This window comes from Grampus griseus (assembly GCF_964374135.1).
Source record: "Grampus griseus genome assembly, chromosome: 13".
Taxonomy (NCBI): Eukaryota; Metazoa; Chordata; class Mammalia; order Artiodactyla; family Delphinidae; genus Grampus; species Grampus griseus.
In genome coordinates this window covers 75,059,844-75,076,814 of record NC_139007.1, presented here as the reverse complement: position 1 = coordinate 75,076,814, position 16,971 = coordinate 75,059,844, and the positions used below count along the sequence as shown (strand labels likewise).

General features: G+C 38.0%; 1 protein-coding gene across 6 annotated transcripts in view; it reads left to right on the top strand.

Annotated features, from left to right (window-relative positions):
- The window catches only part of SYNE1 (spectrin repeat containing nuclear envelope protein 1), a gene marked incomplete at its 5' end in the record, with an annotated part of 457,248 nt that overhangs the window by 178,342 nt on the left and 261,935 nt on the right, over window positions 1-16,971 (top strand). For all 6 annotated transcript variants that reach the window (XM_082668958.1, XM_082668957.1, XM_082668956.1 and 3 more), the window contains 9 exons: window positions 1,023-1,210; window positions 1,592-1,715; window positions 3,997-4,163; window positions 6,437-6,590; window positions 8,338-8,966; window positions 11,406-11,585; window positions 13,594-13,744; window positions 14,073-14,231; window positions 15,434-15,616. In XM_082668958.1, the coding sequence (XP_082525084.1) occupies window positions 1,023-1,210; window positions 1,592-1,715; window positions 3,997-4,163; window positions 6,437-6,590; window positions 8,338-8,966; window positions 11,406-11,585; window positions 13,594-13,744; window positions 14,073-14,231; window positions 15,434-15,616 (1,935 nt within the window). The remainder of the gene's footprint in view (window positions 1-1,022; window positions 1,211-1,591; window positions 1,716-3,996; window positions 4,164-6,436; window positions 6,591-8,337; window positions 8,967-11,405; window positions 11,586-13,593; window positions 13,745-14,072; window positions 14,232-15,433; window positions 15,617-16,971) is intronic.

The following is a 16,971-nucleotide window of genomic DNA, read 5'->3' as shown; positions in this document are numbered from 1 at the left end:
CAATAGATGCCTCTGGAAGAATTCAGAGGAAGGAGCAAAGCAAGAGAATCATGCACAAAGAAATACTCAAAAGAAGTGTGTTAATTAATAAACCAGAAAAAATATATATATATAATCCCTATTATGTGTGCATGCATGCACAAATACAGAGAAAGGGGCCACAGTAATAGCAAACAGTTGACAAAAGCACAAGTGGAAGAGAAAGTGGAATTTATATTGTTTGAATATTTATCATAAGAATGCATTATTGTGTTACTTATGTAATTTTTAAAAGAATAACCCCCAAATGAGGAAAAGTAGGAAAATTAGATTGGATAGAATTATTTTAATAGACAACTAAGTTAACAATTGAGTACCAGAGAGGGTAATATTGTATGTTTCTAATATTTGGATTTCCTAAAGCAAGTTATTTTTCTCTATCTTGATTTTCTGATCTGTAAAATGGGGGCAAATGAAAGAACATACCTCTTATGGTTCTTATGAAGATTAAATGAGATAATATATATAATGTACATAACACAGTGCCTGCCACATTCTCAGGTTCCCTAATTGTTCTTATCATGGATTCCTGACGGCAGCTATGTCAGCCATAACTTCCCATATTTTTTTTTAATAAAATTATAGCATGTTGCATGTAGCTCTTATAAATTAGGAGTAGGGTTTTTAAAAATATATTTGGTATAACATGAATAACAAATTTCACAAATTATCTAAATCCTTAAGGGAAAGTTGTAATTATTCAGTAAACAGCAACAAATTCTTATTTGGGGAATAGTCTCTCCATTCTCACCTTTGACTTCTGCATTTATGAAGTAACTTGCTTGTCACTTTCACTATGTCTCGCTGAAAATCACGGGCAGAGAATTTTTTTTGCTGAAAATCATGGGCAGAGACATACTTTAGTACCATTGCTGTTTATTATGCCTTTGCGAAAACGTTTGGTGATAACGGGTCTCAAAGAAAAACTTAGGTCTCCTTTCTTGATGCTATGCATTCATGGAACTCTTTTGCTCTCACATCAGGATCTCTGTCAGGCCCTGGAATCACTGACCAGCACGGTGGCTGCCCTGTCAGCCAGCGCCCGCAAGGTCTCTCACAGAGACTCCTCCATCCAGGAGGCTGCAGCCCTGAAGCAGAGCTATGAGTGTTTGCTGCGTCAGACTAAGGAGAGACAGATTGTGCTCGAGAAGCTGCTGGCCCACTGGCAGAGGTGAGCAGCCTTCCTTCTCCAGTTGGCAGCCAGGGTTTCAATAGCTACTCCTAACTAGGAAATTCTGGACTTTCAGTGATCCCGCATGTAAAACTCATCAACTCATGTGCCTACCATGGGAAGACATTGATCTTCATTATAAGATGAAGATCCCTGATTGTGGAGGGGATGTATGAGTATCTTTACACATTGCACACATCTAAACACATGTGCAAGTTCATACACAAACATGAAAGGAGTGGTTTTTCCACCTTCACGTCTAGAAAAAGACAACAGACACTGTGGTATTTATAATGGTTACTGTTGAACCCCTCAACTTCAGAAAAGTTTTCAAGTATGATAATTTTGCATGAATTTGTTTCTTATCTCTGCTTTGTGTAGGCTAGAGAAAGAACTGTCTACCTTTTTGACTTGGTTAGAGCGATGTGAAGCTATAGCCAGTCCCCCAGAAGCCAACATTTCTGCAGACAGAGTCAAGGTGGAGAATGAACTTCAATTAGTACAGGCAAGTTCAAGGAAGTGAGAGGAAAATGAAATGCTCTTTGTTATGGTTGCGTTGTAAAACAAAATCAAGTATGAAATTCCTTCTGCAACTTAACTTCTTGTTTTCGTTTCATGGTCCTGCAAAGAAGAGCAGCCCTGACCTGAAAGACAAAGTCATGGTGAACTTTGTGATGATAAGTTTCCATGATGTATTAGAAAATCCTGTAACATAATGTCTGGCACTTGAATGCAAGTTATTGGCAGGGGAGTTGAAGGAGAAATGGGTAGAAACATAGATGAAACAAGGTTGACCATCAGTGAATAATTTTTGAAGTTGGGTAATAGCTGTATTCCTTCTACTTTTGCATTTGTATGAATTTGGGGTAATAAAAAAGTCACAGCAATGATTATTTTCAAACAAGACACCATAAAATGAATAAGCACAAATGCAGAAGATAGAAAGGCAAAGAATACTATCTTATTACATTCTTGAAGAAGCCAACATTTTATACTTAAAATAATCTTTAAGTATTACTGAAACTACAGACAATGTTACTGATTTCTGGAGATTAATGACTTGCTTTAAGTGATGCTATCTGTGCCAGAAAATTCAACAGGCAATATTGCTTCACAAAAGATATTTATTGTGTAACAGATTTACACCCCAACTTTCTCCCATTACCTTTTACAAAATGTTTAAGAGGAAACTAGTTCTTTTAGTTTTCATAATTGCTTCTCTAAAAACTCCATCAGAGCATGTCTGTAGCATCTGATCCTATCCCCCCATCTTCAGATGTTCTCCTACCTTGACTTGGAGGGTTTCTCACACTCTTGGTTCTCCTGCCTTCCTAGTTTATCAAACACCAATGTTCTGCATTAATCTCCCAAAAAGTCCCTGCTCAGAAACCTCCAGTGACTGTCCTGCCTGAGGATAAAGGGCAACCCTCAGTCCACAATCCAGTGTTTATCTTCTTATAAATGCATTGTGGGCTGTTCTAAGAAGGGAAGTCATAGCTCCTTTTCTTAAAAATGATACAAAGATATCTGCCCATATAAAACTGTATTCCTGGACTTCCCTGGTGGCGCAGTGGTTAAGAATCCGCCTGCCAATGCAGGGGAGACGGGTTCGAGCCCTGGTCCAGGAAGATCCCACATGCCGCGGAGCAACTAAGCCCGTGTGCCACAACTACTGAGCCTGTGCTCTAGAGCCCGTGAGCCACAGCTGTGGAAGCTCGCGTACCTAGAGCCCATGCTCTGCAACAAGAGAAGCCACGGCGATGAGAAGCCCATGCACTGCAACGAAGAGTAGCCCCCGCTCGCCGCAACTAGAGAAAGCTCACGCGCAGCAACAAAGACTCAAAGCAGCCATAAATAAATAAGTAAATCAGTAAATAAATAAATAAACAAAATACAACTGTATTCCTACGTGTCTCTGTGTGGAAAACAGTGCTATACAAATTAGAGGACCAAGATTGGCCCCCATCCAGGCACTGTGTCAGCCAAGCTGCCTCCCTCCCATGGTCTGAACGTTCCTTGTACATTCCCACCTCCTGGCCTGTGTCTTCCTCCAGCTCAGCGTAAGTCCTGGTTCTCCTTTGAGGTCTTTCCTGTTGTCATAGGCTGTGTACTCCTCCCTCTGATACCTGTAGCGATTTTGCTTGTATCACACGTGTGGCCTCACTAGGGAGGGGAAAGAAAACATTTTGACAAGCATCAACTATGTGCTGGGCTACAGCTGTCTATATAGTGCTTATCTTTTATCTCTTATTAGGTAGGGACCACAGCTTTTATGCACCACTCACATCACCTAAGAGGGTCATTGCCTGATTTAAAAATGAGTAGTTCTGTTGCACAAAAGTAAAATGAAGACCCTTTAAGTTCCCTGGTTTGGCCTAATGTAGTCTCTAAACAGAGAGACACACTGTGTTCCCAGTACCTAGCATTGTACCTCTGTCATTGTTAGATATGCTTTGTTTTTCTTCAGCAACAGTTTTTCTTTGATTCTTCTCACCTACTCAGTTTCTTTATTCTGAAAGAAATTCTACAGCTTCTAAATTTGCCTAACTTAATATAACCCAGGCACTGGGAAGCTAATTCAGGTTTCAGCAGCATTTTTAATGTTGCATTAGAGGTTAAGTGGATCCATTTCTAAACCAAGGGATAAAAACCCTTTTTAGCCTGGTTCCAATGACCTCTGTTTTGCAAGAACACAAAGCCTTTGGATAGCAACCACCTGTGTCACATGGTCCTTCCTGGTCAGTCTCATTGGGATGAGATCTGTAATCCATTCTGTTGTTTCTCAGGGGCTGCAAAATGAAATTGTATCCCAGGCCTCAAACTACAGCAACCTATTGCAACTAAAGGAATCCCTGTTCTCAGTGGCCTCCCAAGATGATGTGAAAATGATGAAACTACATTTGGAGCACCTGGATGAGAGATGGAGAGACCTGCCTCAGATAATCAGCAAAAGGTTTGGTTTCAAAAAAAAGCTTCTAGTATTGTTCATTATTTTCAGTGGTGAGCATATAAATTAAGAAAGCCTAGCCTTGTTTACTTTATTTAACCCAATTATTCAGGGCATAATTATAGAAGGGAAGAAAACTACTTTATTCGTCATTTTAAAAATCAAAGTGCTTCATAATTAGTATTTCTAATGAACCGCAATTCAAAATTTTAGTCTTGCAATCCGGGCAGATGATCAAATTAGCTGAATAATGTTGAAGAGCAGAGGATTACTTGGGTTTGTATTATTATTGCCCAAGCTGTTTATGTACAGGAGAAAAAAGGTAATTAAAATTTTGCCTCACATGTTATTTCTCAACAGAGGATATGTGTTTTTTTTTCCATTTCATTTCTATATAGATCTTTGTAGAGAGCAGGGAAATTATTATTATATTAAAAGGAGACAAAAATGGATTAAATGTTAATTGACTAGATGATTAACAATTGACATTTATTCCTTTCTAAGATGCCAGAAAACAAATTTTTGACTTAAATTGGTATTGATTGCCCATGTAATCTTGAATAAGGCATTTAACCTTTCTAGTCAATTTTTAATTTATTTATTCAGCAAATATTTACTGAGTTTTTACAATGAGTATTGCACTCTTCTGAGTGCTGGGGTTATAGCAACAGTAAACAGAGTTCTGCTCTTCACCTCCGTGGAACTTGTATTTGTTCCATTGTCTATTCATTCATTCATTCAATTAGCAAATGTTTATTGGGTACCTGTTGAGTACAAGGCACCATATCAGAAATTGAAACCGTAAAAATAAATAAAACCTGACCTCAACTATTTTAGAGATCAGCATGGGAATAGCAAGAAATCCAATGAGAGGTGAGCACAGGATATTATGGGAACAAAAAGAAAGGACATTTGAATGGGTTCATGAAAGGCTGACAAAAGGTTTCGGTGCCAAACTCTTGAAAGATGAGTAATTTTTTGTAAAATAGAGGAGGATCTGCCTTCTGCCTGTCTCCCAGAGGGAAAGTAAAGGGTTTTAAAATGATACAAATGTATAAAAGCATTAAAAATATAGTATATACTTGTAAAGATAATGTGTAGAAGGTTTTGTAAGGATTAAAACATGAAAGTCTATTTAAAAAGTTGAACTTTGGATATGAGCCATTGTAACAAATATTAATATTTGATTAAGGTATTATTCTTAATGCCAGCTTTGGACTCTGACCTCAGATCAGGTCAGAGTTTGTTTATTGTTTGTTTATTGTTTGTTTATTGTTTGTTTATTGTTTGTCTATTGTTTATCCGTCTAATTTATTACACAAGCAGTGATTGATCCCTGACCCTATCCCAGGCACCTTTCTTGGTACTAAGGATATAGCAGTAAGCAAAGCAAGTAAAGTCCAATCTCTTATTCAGTGAGGAAGAGGATAAATGTATCATTAATCAAATGAATGAACAAGACTGTTTCCGGTGGTGTTCAGTAATATGAAAACAACAAAATAGGGTTATATGTCAGGGACCGTGGATTGGGTGGCCAAGCCACATCTCAGGAGACGTGACATCTGTTAAGATCCAGATGCTGTGTAGGAAGCAGATTCATGGTACTTTGGGGGCAAAGGATACAGGCAGGGGGAGCCACAAGTCTCTAAGACAGTAGTGAGCTGGGATATTGGGGAAACAGAGATGAGGGGCAGCGTGAGGCCTCGCTGTGTCAGATGAGGGCACAGGAGTTGATTACGTGGGATCCTTCGTAGGCCACAGTAGGAGTTCTGGAGTTTTGCCTTCCTATGTGCAACAGGAAATTGCCCCCGTGTCTAAGCTTGGCAGAGAATGTTCTGATTACATTAAGGTCATTGCTGGCTTTTACCTACATCGTGGATTGAAGGGAGGCCACGGTGGCAGGAAGGAGGCCAGTGTGGCAGCAGTTGGAGGCAAGGCGACAGATGAAGAGAGTTAGACCAGAATGTAGAAGCGGAGAGAAGAGCACAGAACGTACCGTGATGGGGGTGCTAACAGGATCAACGCAGAGCAGATGTGGTGGTAAAGAAATGGAGGGACGAAGGGTGACTGTAGGACCATCTGGGTGGATGGTGGTCACATTAACTGAGACAGGAAAAGTGTGAGAGAAACGGGGTTTGAGAAGTAGAAAACATCAAGAGTTCTGGTCTGTCCGTGTATGACAACACTGCTTTTGCCCTTGGTTAAGCTTATTCCAAAAAACGTATCATCATTCTGTCCAGCTGTGGGGCATTTTAACGTCAACGCCTTTCTGTACATAGGATTAACTTTCTTCAGTCTGTGGTCGCTGAACACCAGCAATTTGATGAACTGCTGCTTTCCTTTTCTGTCTGGATTAAGCTGTTCCTCAGTGAATTACAGATGACTTCTGAGATAAGCATAATGGACCATCAAGCGGCTCGTACCCGACACAAGGTGAAGTGCATTCTTTTAAGACTGAAGAATTTATTTGTAAGAGAGAGCTCTTGAATTATAAAGGGATGCGACATTAAAAAAAAACACTTGACAGCAATTTAACTTCTTATTCATATGCAAATGTTTAAATAATTGAGCATATGGGTCCAGGCAATGTGTTATACAGACAAACAGATAAAGCTACTTCAGATAAAACAGGCAACCACCTTAAGACCCTGTTCCTTCAAAGGGGAGCAAATGATTTGTAGGGTGAAGTGATAAGAACGTTCCTTTTTTTAGCTTCGTTTGCTTTGTTCCAATGCTGAAAACTCCTACTGAATTCCAATGCTTTAATGGTAGAGTTTTTCTGAATTACTCTTTAGCCTGAAAGGTATTTAAAATTTACGATTTATTTTCCTTATTTATAATTTATACATAATATCTATCCAGGCATCAAAAAATAAAACATTTAAAAAATCAGATACTGACCATCAAGCATTGGGATAGTCGGAGATAAGCTACGTAGTAAGCTTATAACAATATTTACTAATGAAACACTTAATATTTATTGAGTGCTGACTCTGCGCTGGGTTTGCTAATTAGTTTTACCCAAAGGAAAAGTACTTCCTCATATATTCCTGTTAGGAGTCAGGGATGCTGTCTTACTTAATGACTTACATTTCAAAGGGATGGCTCCCCCGTCCTTGAGAAAGATATTCTGAGTTGTAAAGCTGGACAGAGGTTTTAAAAAACTTCACACCGCAAAGGGGCAGACAGTGGATTTGTAAATTTTCTAACGTAAATGCTCAAAGAAGCCCTCAAAAGTTTAGGAGTCAAGCTGAGGAGAAGATTTAGGCCACTGTGGTCAAGACCAAGACAGATGATGATTTGTCTTTAATGGGAACCATGCTGAGATCGTTGGCAAATCTCTGCTGGATTTTAAGCCAGATTTATTGACAGCTAGCCGAATTTCCTATACAACAGGCTCACCCTGGTTAATCTACATCTGTTTAAAAAGAAGGCAGCTAAAACTTGTGCAGGTTTCTACCTGCCTTATTCACTACCTCTGAACAGGTGTTAATGTTCATCTGTTGCTTACACTCCTTCCCTACAAACTGTTAAAATTAGCTCTAATATATACATAAATATTGTAATTTGTATATAAATAAACTATTATAATATGTAAAATTTAAATATATGTATTATATATAATAGAGCTTAGCTCTAATATATAACTACTATAATTTGTATATAAATATATTACTATAATATTTACAATGTAAATATTTAACATGCCTTATATATAATAGAGCTAATTCCATATATTAATAATTCTAAATTAAAATTAATTCTAAAATAGAACTAATTCTATATATATTTTAGTTATATTGTAGGCATATGTATAGTTAAAATAAATCAAATATTTGGAAGATTTTAAAAGATATATACATATATGTATGATGTATGTATACACACACATATGTATATAATTATATATATCTATAATTTCTTTTAACTATTTCTATCCACAAAGAAATTATTTTCCATGGAATGAATTAGTTCCAAATGAGAGTTATGCTTTACGTGAAATATGTAGATAAAGCAAAACAAAAGAAATTTAAAAACTGTTTCTACAGGGTTTGCCATAGTTGACCTTTATGCCGTCCATTGCATTTAAAATGTATCTTGACATCACAAATCCTGACGATATCTGTGTCTGTAAAACAGTGTATCTGGGGAATCAATAACTAACTCTCTCCTCTTCCAGGACCATGCAGCAGAAGTAGAGAGCAAAAAGGGAGAATTGCAGAGTCTGCAGGGTCACCTAGCGAAGCTGGGTGCTCTGGGCCGCGCTGAGGACCTTCACCTCCTCCAGGGGAAAGCGGAGGACTGCTACCAGCTGTTTGAGGAGGCCAGCCAGGTCGTGGAGAGGCGGGAGCTTGCCCTCTCCCACTTGGCAGAATTCCTGCAGGGCCATGCCTCTCTGTCAGAGGTTCTCCACCGGCTGAGGCAAACAGTGGAAGCAACCCACAGTATGAATAAGAAACAGTCTGACTTATTAGAAAGGGACCTCAAGGATTCTATCCGAGATGTGAAAGCATTAGAAGCTACTGCCATCAGTCTTGATGGCCTTCTTACCAAAGCCCAATACCATCTCAAAAGTGGAAGTTCTGAGCAGAGGACTTCCTGCAGAACTACAGCTGATCATCTCTGCTTTGAATTAGAGAGGATCCAGAACCTTCTGGGAACCAAGCAGAGTGAGGCAGACGCCCTGGCAGTATTGAAGAAAGCCTTCCAAGAGCAGAAAGAGGAGTTGCTGAAAAGCATTGAGGACATCGAAGAAAGGACTGACAGAGAGCAGCTGAAAGAACTAACCCGCCAAGCGCTTCAACAGAGGTGAATGGAAACTGCGTGGAAGCTGGTTGTCTCGTGTACTTTTTATTTGGTCTGGAATGAACTCTTGTGCAAAACTATAATAGTACCAGATTTAGCTACTTATTTTAAAAATATTTTGAGGGGACTTCCCTGGCGGTCCAGTGATTAGGACTCTGTACTTCCACTGCAGGGGCACGGGTTCGATCCCTGGTCGGGGAACTGAGATCCAGCATGCCTCGTGGCCAAAAAAAAAAATATTTTGAGGATAAAATTAGTGACTATTTTAACACTTAAGAAGTACTAAAATTTCCTTGTTTTCCTTAAGGACTTCCCTAAGAGGTATATATAAGCCACTCTTACTTACCATAGAGTATATTGATCATATCGTCTATTTTTAAGCAGTTTTTAACTGATAGAAGAAGGGACTCGTCTTCTGTAACAAGAATGAAAGGCAGAGGAGAAAGAAAGTGAAGTAGATTTGTATTTCTGTGGTAAAATATGAGGTGATTTTTCCCGGTGGCTTCTAGCCTCTCAGAAAGGACTGGAGTGAGGTCCTTAGTTGAGAGTGAGTGACAGGAAGTTGTGGGGAGAAAACGTAGGGAAAATGGGGATGAAGCCTCTGGTGCTTGGTAAGTGATAAGCTGCCATTTGAGATTTGTATTCATTCACTTGAAGGGGAACCAAACAGCCTGGCAAAGTGGTTCTCCCCCACTACTTTTACCTGTTTGCTTAGAGGTGTGGAGAATGCAGAGAAGTGGGTTTAAGCAAAGTCGGGGTTTTGTCAGGTGAGATTAACAGAGAAGCTAGGGGGTCAAAGTTATATTTCCGCAGTAAATTTGAGAAGTAATTTTTTACTATAGCGGTCTTTTCAACCTTCTTTTTCCTTCTCAGTAGAACTTCTCCCCACTCATCTTCTCAGCTTTCTCCTGCATTTTTCAGGGGGCAAAGAAACAGCAGAAATGCATTCATGCTAAGGTGCCCGTAATTGATAAAGATTATACTGACCCTGCCACAGTCATTGCCATTTGCTTCCTTTTAACCAGAATCAAACATCAAGCTAAGGCTTTGGTTAGGTGATAATGACTCCTGAGGTTATATGCCTCATGGGCAATAAACTATCTGACTAGCTTAGCAATACATTTACAAAAGGGAATAAAATTTGGGAAGGAAAAAGGGCCTCCAGAGTAAGGGTAGAAGGACGAGCGAAGTGTGGCAAAGGAGCAAATGGCTCAGCCAGGAAATGAGCAGTAGGGTTGGTGCTGCACGGCCCTTCCTCGCAGGCTCGGTTCCAGCAGACCAGGAGATCCTAAAATTGCTGGAGGAGGCCTGGGTTGGGCTCGAGAGCCACGTCAGTACCCACAACACTGAACTCACCAAGGTTGCGCAGAGGCTACGGAAAATGTTGCTTGGAATCTATTGATCATTAAATCCCAGTCATACCATACTCATGTGTTACTGGGACCTTGAGCAAATCACCTCTCTTCTTATAAAATGGAGCTATTTTGATAATGCCTGCTCCTAGCCGCTTTGCTTTGGGAATTAAGTGGGATAATGCATATAGTCAGCACTATACCAGAATGCAAGAACTACAAGAGTCAGTGGCTGCCTCTCTGTGACCACTTTGTTTACAAATACTCAAATATTAATATATTAAGGACCAAAAAAACCCATGATCATTTTCTAGTGGTACTCTTTTCAAAAAGTAGGTAAAGTTTTATTTTTAAATATTACTATTAATATGAGTCGAACTTCATGGCACAGAAGAATTTCTTTTTTTATTATTTTTTATTTCTTTTTATTCTTGGCTGTGTTGGGTCTTCGTTGCTGTGCGTGGGCTTCCTCTGGTTTTGGGGAGCGGGGGCTCCTCTTCGTGGCGGTGCACGGGCTTCTCATTGCGGTGGCTTCTGTTGTTGTGGAGCACAGGCTCTAGGCACGCAGGCTTCAGTAGTTGTGGCGCGCGGGCTCAGTAGTTGTGGTTCGCGGGCTCTAGAGCACAGGGTCAGTAGTTGTAGTGCACAGGCTTAGTTGCTCTGTGGCATGTGGGATCTTCCCAGACCAGGGCTTGAACCCGTGTCCCCTGCATTGGCAGGCAGATTCTTAACCACTGCGCCAGCAGGGAAGTCCCCAGAAGAATTTCTTACCAATGACCTTTCAATAAGTACTCACCTACTTTACCTCCAATGTCGGCCCTAGTCAAAATTCTTATACCACCAAAGCAAAATAGAAGGAGAATACAAACTTAATAGCAGTTTGAAGGTGAATAGTAAGAATGACTTAAAATGTTTTTAAGGTACAGTCTGAATTATGCAAAGTTAACTTTAAAAGCATCTTTATCCATTGATATACATGAATTGCTCTGTTAAAAGCTTTTCTAGCTACCAATATGCATGCTTTATGGAAAGGAAATACTAGTTCACTACCTTTAGTAAATTAATGATAAAATAACATTTTAATTTGCAGGTTGAGAGTTTTCAATCAGTTAGAAGATGAATTGAATTCTCATGAGCATGAACTATGTTGGCTGAAAGACAAAGCTAAGCAAATTGCTCAGAAAGATGTAGTCTTTGCACCTGAAGTCGACAGGGAGATAAACCGCTTAGAGGTTACCTGGGATGACACCAAAAAACTAATTCATGAAAAGTAAGTAAAAAACTTCTCAGTTTTTGTTTTTAACTTTCTACTTAATTTATGACATTGGGCCATTGCCTGTTGATTTGCGTTGGTGTGATCAGGAGTTTCATATCTTTTGCCAACTTAGGTATTCTGTGTCTGTTTAGTAACATTAAAAATTTAGTCCTACAGAACTTTGTTGAGGAAGTTGTCTTGAGATAACAATTACATACAAAATTTGATGCTTAAAATCCAGAGTTGTCAACAGTTACAAAGTGCCACCAGGAGAGTCTTAACCCCTGATTTTCTTTTTCATTTTGTTGTATTTGTTTGTAATTGAGGTGTGTTTTACATATGGTAAAATTCATCCTTTTAAGTGTATACCCTTAAACTGTAGAAGTTTAAGAAACTCATGCAGTTGTGTAAATATCACAACTATCAAATTTCACAGTAACAGTTCTACCCCCTGAAAAAATTCCCTTATGTCTCATTGTCATCAATCCCTCCCCTCACTCCCAATCCCTGGCATCCGTTGATCATTTTTCTGTCTCTGTAGTATCATCTTTTTCAGAATCACACATAAATGGATTCTTTTCGGTCTGGACAATTGTAAATAAAGCATATCTAAACACTCATGTTCATTTTTTGGTGTATACGTAAGTTTTTACTACACTTGGTTAAAAACCTTCTTTTACTTAGCTCAATGCACATTGTGATGTGTATCCACAGAGTCCAATCTAGTTTTATAGCTGAATGACATTCCGTTTACTAGGTGTACCACAGTTGATCCATTCACCAACTAATGGATATTTGAGATCTTTCCAGTTTGGCCGACTACAAATAAAGCATCTGTAACATGCATATTTAATTTTTTATGTATACATGTATACAATGTATATACACTGTATATACATATTATATACTGTAGACTATTAATATAGGCTTTTAAAAATTTAACCATGTTGCAAAAACTTCATTCCATGTTATTAAATATTCTCCTAAATTGTCATTTGTTATAGGTTGCACAGTATTCAATCATAAGAATGTATCACAATTTATTCACTTAGTGGCCTATTTTTAACATTTGGGTTATTTCTAAGTTTTCTCCTATTACAAATAATGGTGTGAAGGATATAATTTTACCCAAATCTTAGTGCACACCTCTTTCTTTTGAAAAATTCCTGGATGAAGAATTGTTTGCTCAAAGGCATTTTACTCTTATGAACAAAAACTCTCTTATATTTTGACGATTCTTGGGGGATTCATATTTAATGAAAATTTGTGTTCTTAAAATGGAAAAGAAAATCTCATATGTACTTTAATTTTTTTAAAAAATAAATTTATTTATTTATTTATTTTTGGCTGCTTTGGGTCTTTGTTGCTGTGCGTGGGCTTTCTCTAGTTGCGGTGAGCAGGGGCTATTCTTCGCTGTGGTGCGCGGGCTTCTCATTGCAGTGGCTTTTCCTGTTGCGGAGCACAGGCTCTAGACGCATGGACTTCAGTAGTTGAGGCACGTGGGCTTCAGTAGTCGTGGCACATGGGCTCAGTAGTTGTGGCTTGCGGGCTTAGTTATTCCGTGGCATGTGGGATCTTCCCGGACCAGGGCTCGAACCCGTGTTCCCTGCATTGGCAGGCGGATTCTTAACCACTGCACCACCAGGGAAGTCCCTGTACTTTAATTATTGAGGAGTAGTTTTTGTTTGTTTTGGTTTTTGGGTTTTTTTGGGAGGAGTGGGTTTCCTTCCCCTCAACTCACATACTATGAAGTAATTAAATCACAGATAATTTTTTAAAAAATTTAACAGATTTTGTTTTAATGACTAGGTGGATTCTTCATTCATGGAGAACATTTTGGACATTAGGATTAAGTCAGATTGGCCAGAATGCTTTTGACATCAATAGGTGGAAATAGGTTTTCCCTTGATTTCAGCATTTATCAGAGTACACTTATGTAGTTATGTATCAAGTCCAATCGTGGGGGAACTCTTCCCTATCCTGATATGTGGCAATAAATGATGTATTTTCTTAATCATTACAGCCAGGGTCTATGCTGTGGACTTATTGACTTAATGAGAGAGTATCAGAATTTGAAGTCAGCTGTAACTAAAGTCCTAGAAAATGCCAGCAATGTGATTGTAACCAGAACTACTGTAAAAGATCAGGAGGACCTTAAGTGGGCTTTAGCAAAGGTAATAATTCAAGACGTATTTATTTTATTAGACTTTGTTAGTAGATTTGTTTTTACGCATAATGCATTCCCTATAAAACTCTTGTCAGTATATGTAGATATAGCTAATTCATGCTGACAAGCTCAACTTTTTTTTTTAGGAATACTTATATTCTGGGATTCTAGCAATTCGAGAAAATTATATATATCTATATATCTGTATAGCTCATTATTACCAGTGGTTTCTGCATAAGGTCAACCATGAATTAAATTTCTTAGAGGCAAAGGGTTATAAATTCTTGACATATCTCTGGTTGTTCTATTAATTAAGGAAACATTTATGTCCATAGCATGCAACTGCCCAGCAGGAAATGTGTCATAAACAGAAGGAATTGGATGATTTTACCAATAAAGGAAAACAGTTGTCGTCTGAGCTGAAAAAAATTCACAGTGGTGATTTCGTCTTGGTGAAAACAGACATGGAAAGCACTGTGGACAAATGGCTGGATGTAAGCTCACCACCTGGGATTCTATGAATAGTTTATATATTCACATTTCTCAGTCACATTTTTGGGCAAGGATTATTCAGGAATGTGACTTCCTTTTTTAACTTTTAATGCTAAATTCAAAATGATACTCTAAAAAAAATAGTGTTCACATACAATTTAGAAATAGTTAAAAATTATTTGCTTTATTTGGTTAAATTGGCAGATTTTCTAGAATTTCATTTGATACCTTCAATCATTACATATTTATAACTCTAAATGTTTTTCTTTTCTAAACCTTGGGATCATGGATAAAATAGAAGAATAATTTATAGACATCTTCCAGAATGTTAAACAATAATGGATAAAAATTTAAAGTAATAAGACTATAATTGTGCATTGAAAAGCATTGGACTTGTAGTTTACGTCCTTGGCTTTTAGTTCTTGCTCTGTCATTTGCTAGCTATGTGCCCATACGACAGGTCACTCGATCTCTCTGGAACTGTACATCTCAATCCATACATATTTTACATTGTTTTCCAGCTCATAATTCCTGTGATTCTGTCGCTCCCCTATTATCAATATTTTAGGTTCAGAAGTTTAACCTACAGTGGATTCCCTTACTTAAGCTAAATTACTGAAGTTAGATATTGATGGTTGCATATTATAATCAAATAATTTGGGGACTTCAGAGAACCTTATCTGCCTCCACTTTTAAAATGGTATTCTTATTATGGGAAGATTGTTAAACAGTAATACTAATAATACTTTAAACATGCAGAGTAGGTTGTTCTCCTGTGCATTTACTTATTCTATAAATATGTCCAAGTCTAATTATGCACATTTTTATATCTCAGCATTACAAATAAAAGGGCTTATTGTGTCATTTTCAAAAATATATACAGTACTGCCCTAGCTAGACTCCTATCCCGTAAAATTAAACCTTATAGTGAGTTATATTATAGCAGACTGCAACAGACCTGTTATTGTTTTCCAACTTACAGATGAAAATCAAAATTCAATCAACCCTCCTAATGACAGAAATACTTTATGTAATGGTTAGCATTTACTTGAGCCAGGAGCGCTAATTCGATTATAATAATTTTTGTAAAACTTTGTTTTCCAGTCAGAATATGAAGGAAGCATTGACATATTTAATACTTCGGTGGCCAAAGAGCATCTGAAAGCCTCAGATTTAATCATGTGGCCTCTCTTTTCTATCCCAGATATCAGAGAAAATTGAGGAAAACATGGACAGGCTGAGAGTAGGCCTGTCCATTTGGGATGATGTACTTACAAGTAAAGATGAGATCGACGGGTGGACAAACAGTTCTGTCCCACAGCTGACCAAAAGCGTCAGCAACCTGAATAACAGCCTCAAAGCAGAAGAATTCCTGAAAGAATTTGAGGTAAAATGCCTTTACCTTCATATGTGAGCTTGTGGTACATCATTGACCAGCGTATAAAAAATTGTGTCTTTTTTTTTTAAAGCTCATTCTTCCTTTCAAGACACATACTATACTCAATATTTTGTAATGACCTATAAGGGAAAAGAATCTGGAAAAAATAGATATTTGTGTATAACTGAATCACTTTGCTGTGCACTTGAAACTAACACAATGTTGTAAATCAACTATACTCCAATTTAAAAAAAAGAAAGAAGGAAAACAAACCACTGGAAAAAAAAAAGTAAAGTTCATTCTTCCTTTCAAGACACATTATTAGTGTAATAAAACTCTTTACTGTCTTTTGCTGTTTACTTGAAAGTTGATTCAGCTATGGATAAGAGGGATGTTTTCTTTTTTGCATTTTTATCATTTCTTAGTTGGGGCTCTTAAAGTATTAGTAGAAAAGTAAAGATTCATAAAATCTACAATTTGTTCCATTCGAGATTATGCCACCTTCCTATCGGAAAACCAAATCGAAAATGTTTGTAATCTAACGATATTTAGTATCTATTTTTTCTCCATTCAAACAAAATGTTTGCTGAGTACTTACCACGGGTCCTGAACATTTAAGTTAGGTGCTGGATTCTTCCACTGCCTTTGCAGAAGTGGAAGAAAACTGGAGATTGGAGGGTCACAGATTTCCACGGAAAGTGGGCTTTTAAAGTTCTAGTGGCCAATTTATTTTAAATTCTTCTTTTAAACTCCCATTTCTTGCATTCATTTATTCATCTGCTCATCAGATTCCCAATGAGCACCTAAAATGTGGCAGGCACTGTTTTGGGCACTGAGAATTTAATAGTGAAACAGACAAAGTCACTACCCTTACGGTATTTACATTATTTACATTACAATATATATCGTATGTAAAATGTCAAGCGGTAATTGGGCTATGATGAAAAATGAAGTAGGGTAAGGGGAAATAGAGTGACCAGAGGTAACCTGTTTCACAAAGCAGGGGACTGACTGTGCCCTTGGTGAGGGAAGAGACTGTTCACATTCTGTGCTCCAGGGCCCAGGGCTGGGCCTGGCACACATATGGAACGTGACAGACACATGAAAGATGACTGCAGTCTGAATAAAATGTTGTTGAATCATCTGCATTGCCTAAGTTATCAGCTGTATTTACCCAAAGAACATTCTATAGGTTGTTCCTATTTCTAAGAGCAAACCTAAGTAGAGGGAATTATCCAGACCAAAAGTACAGTCAGGAGAGGGATCCCACAGTCTCTTTAGTTGTTACCTTTGATGTTAAATTAACATAACAGCTCAAACAGTGGTGTGTACTGGAGTACAGCTTGCACCAGCTCACAAAAGTC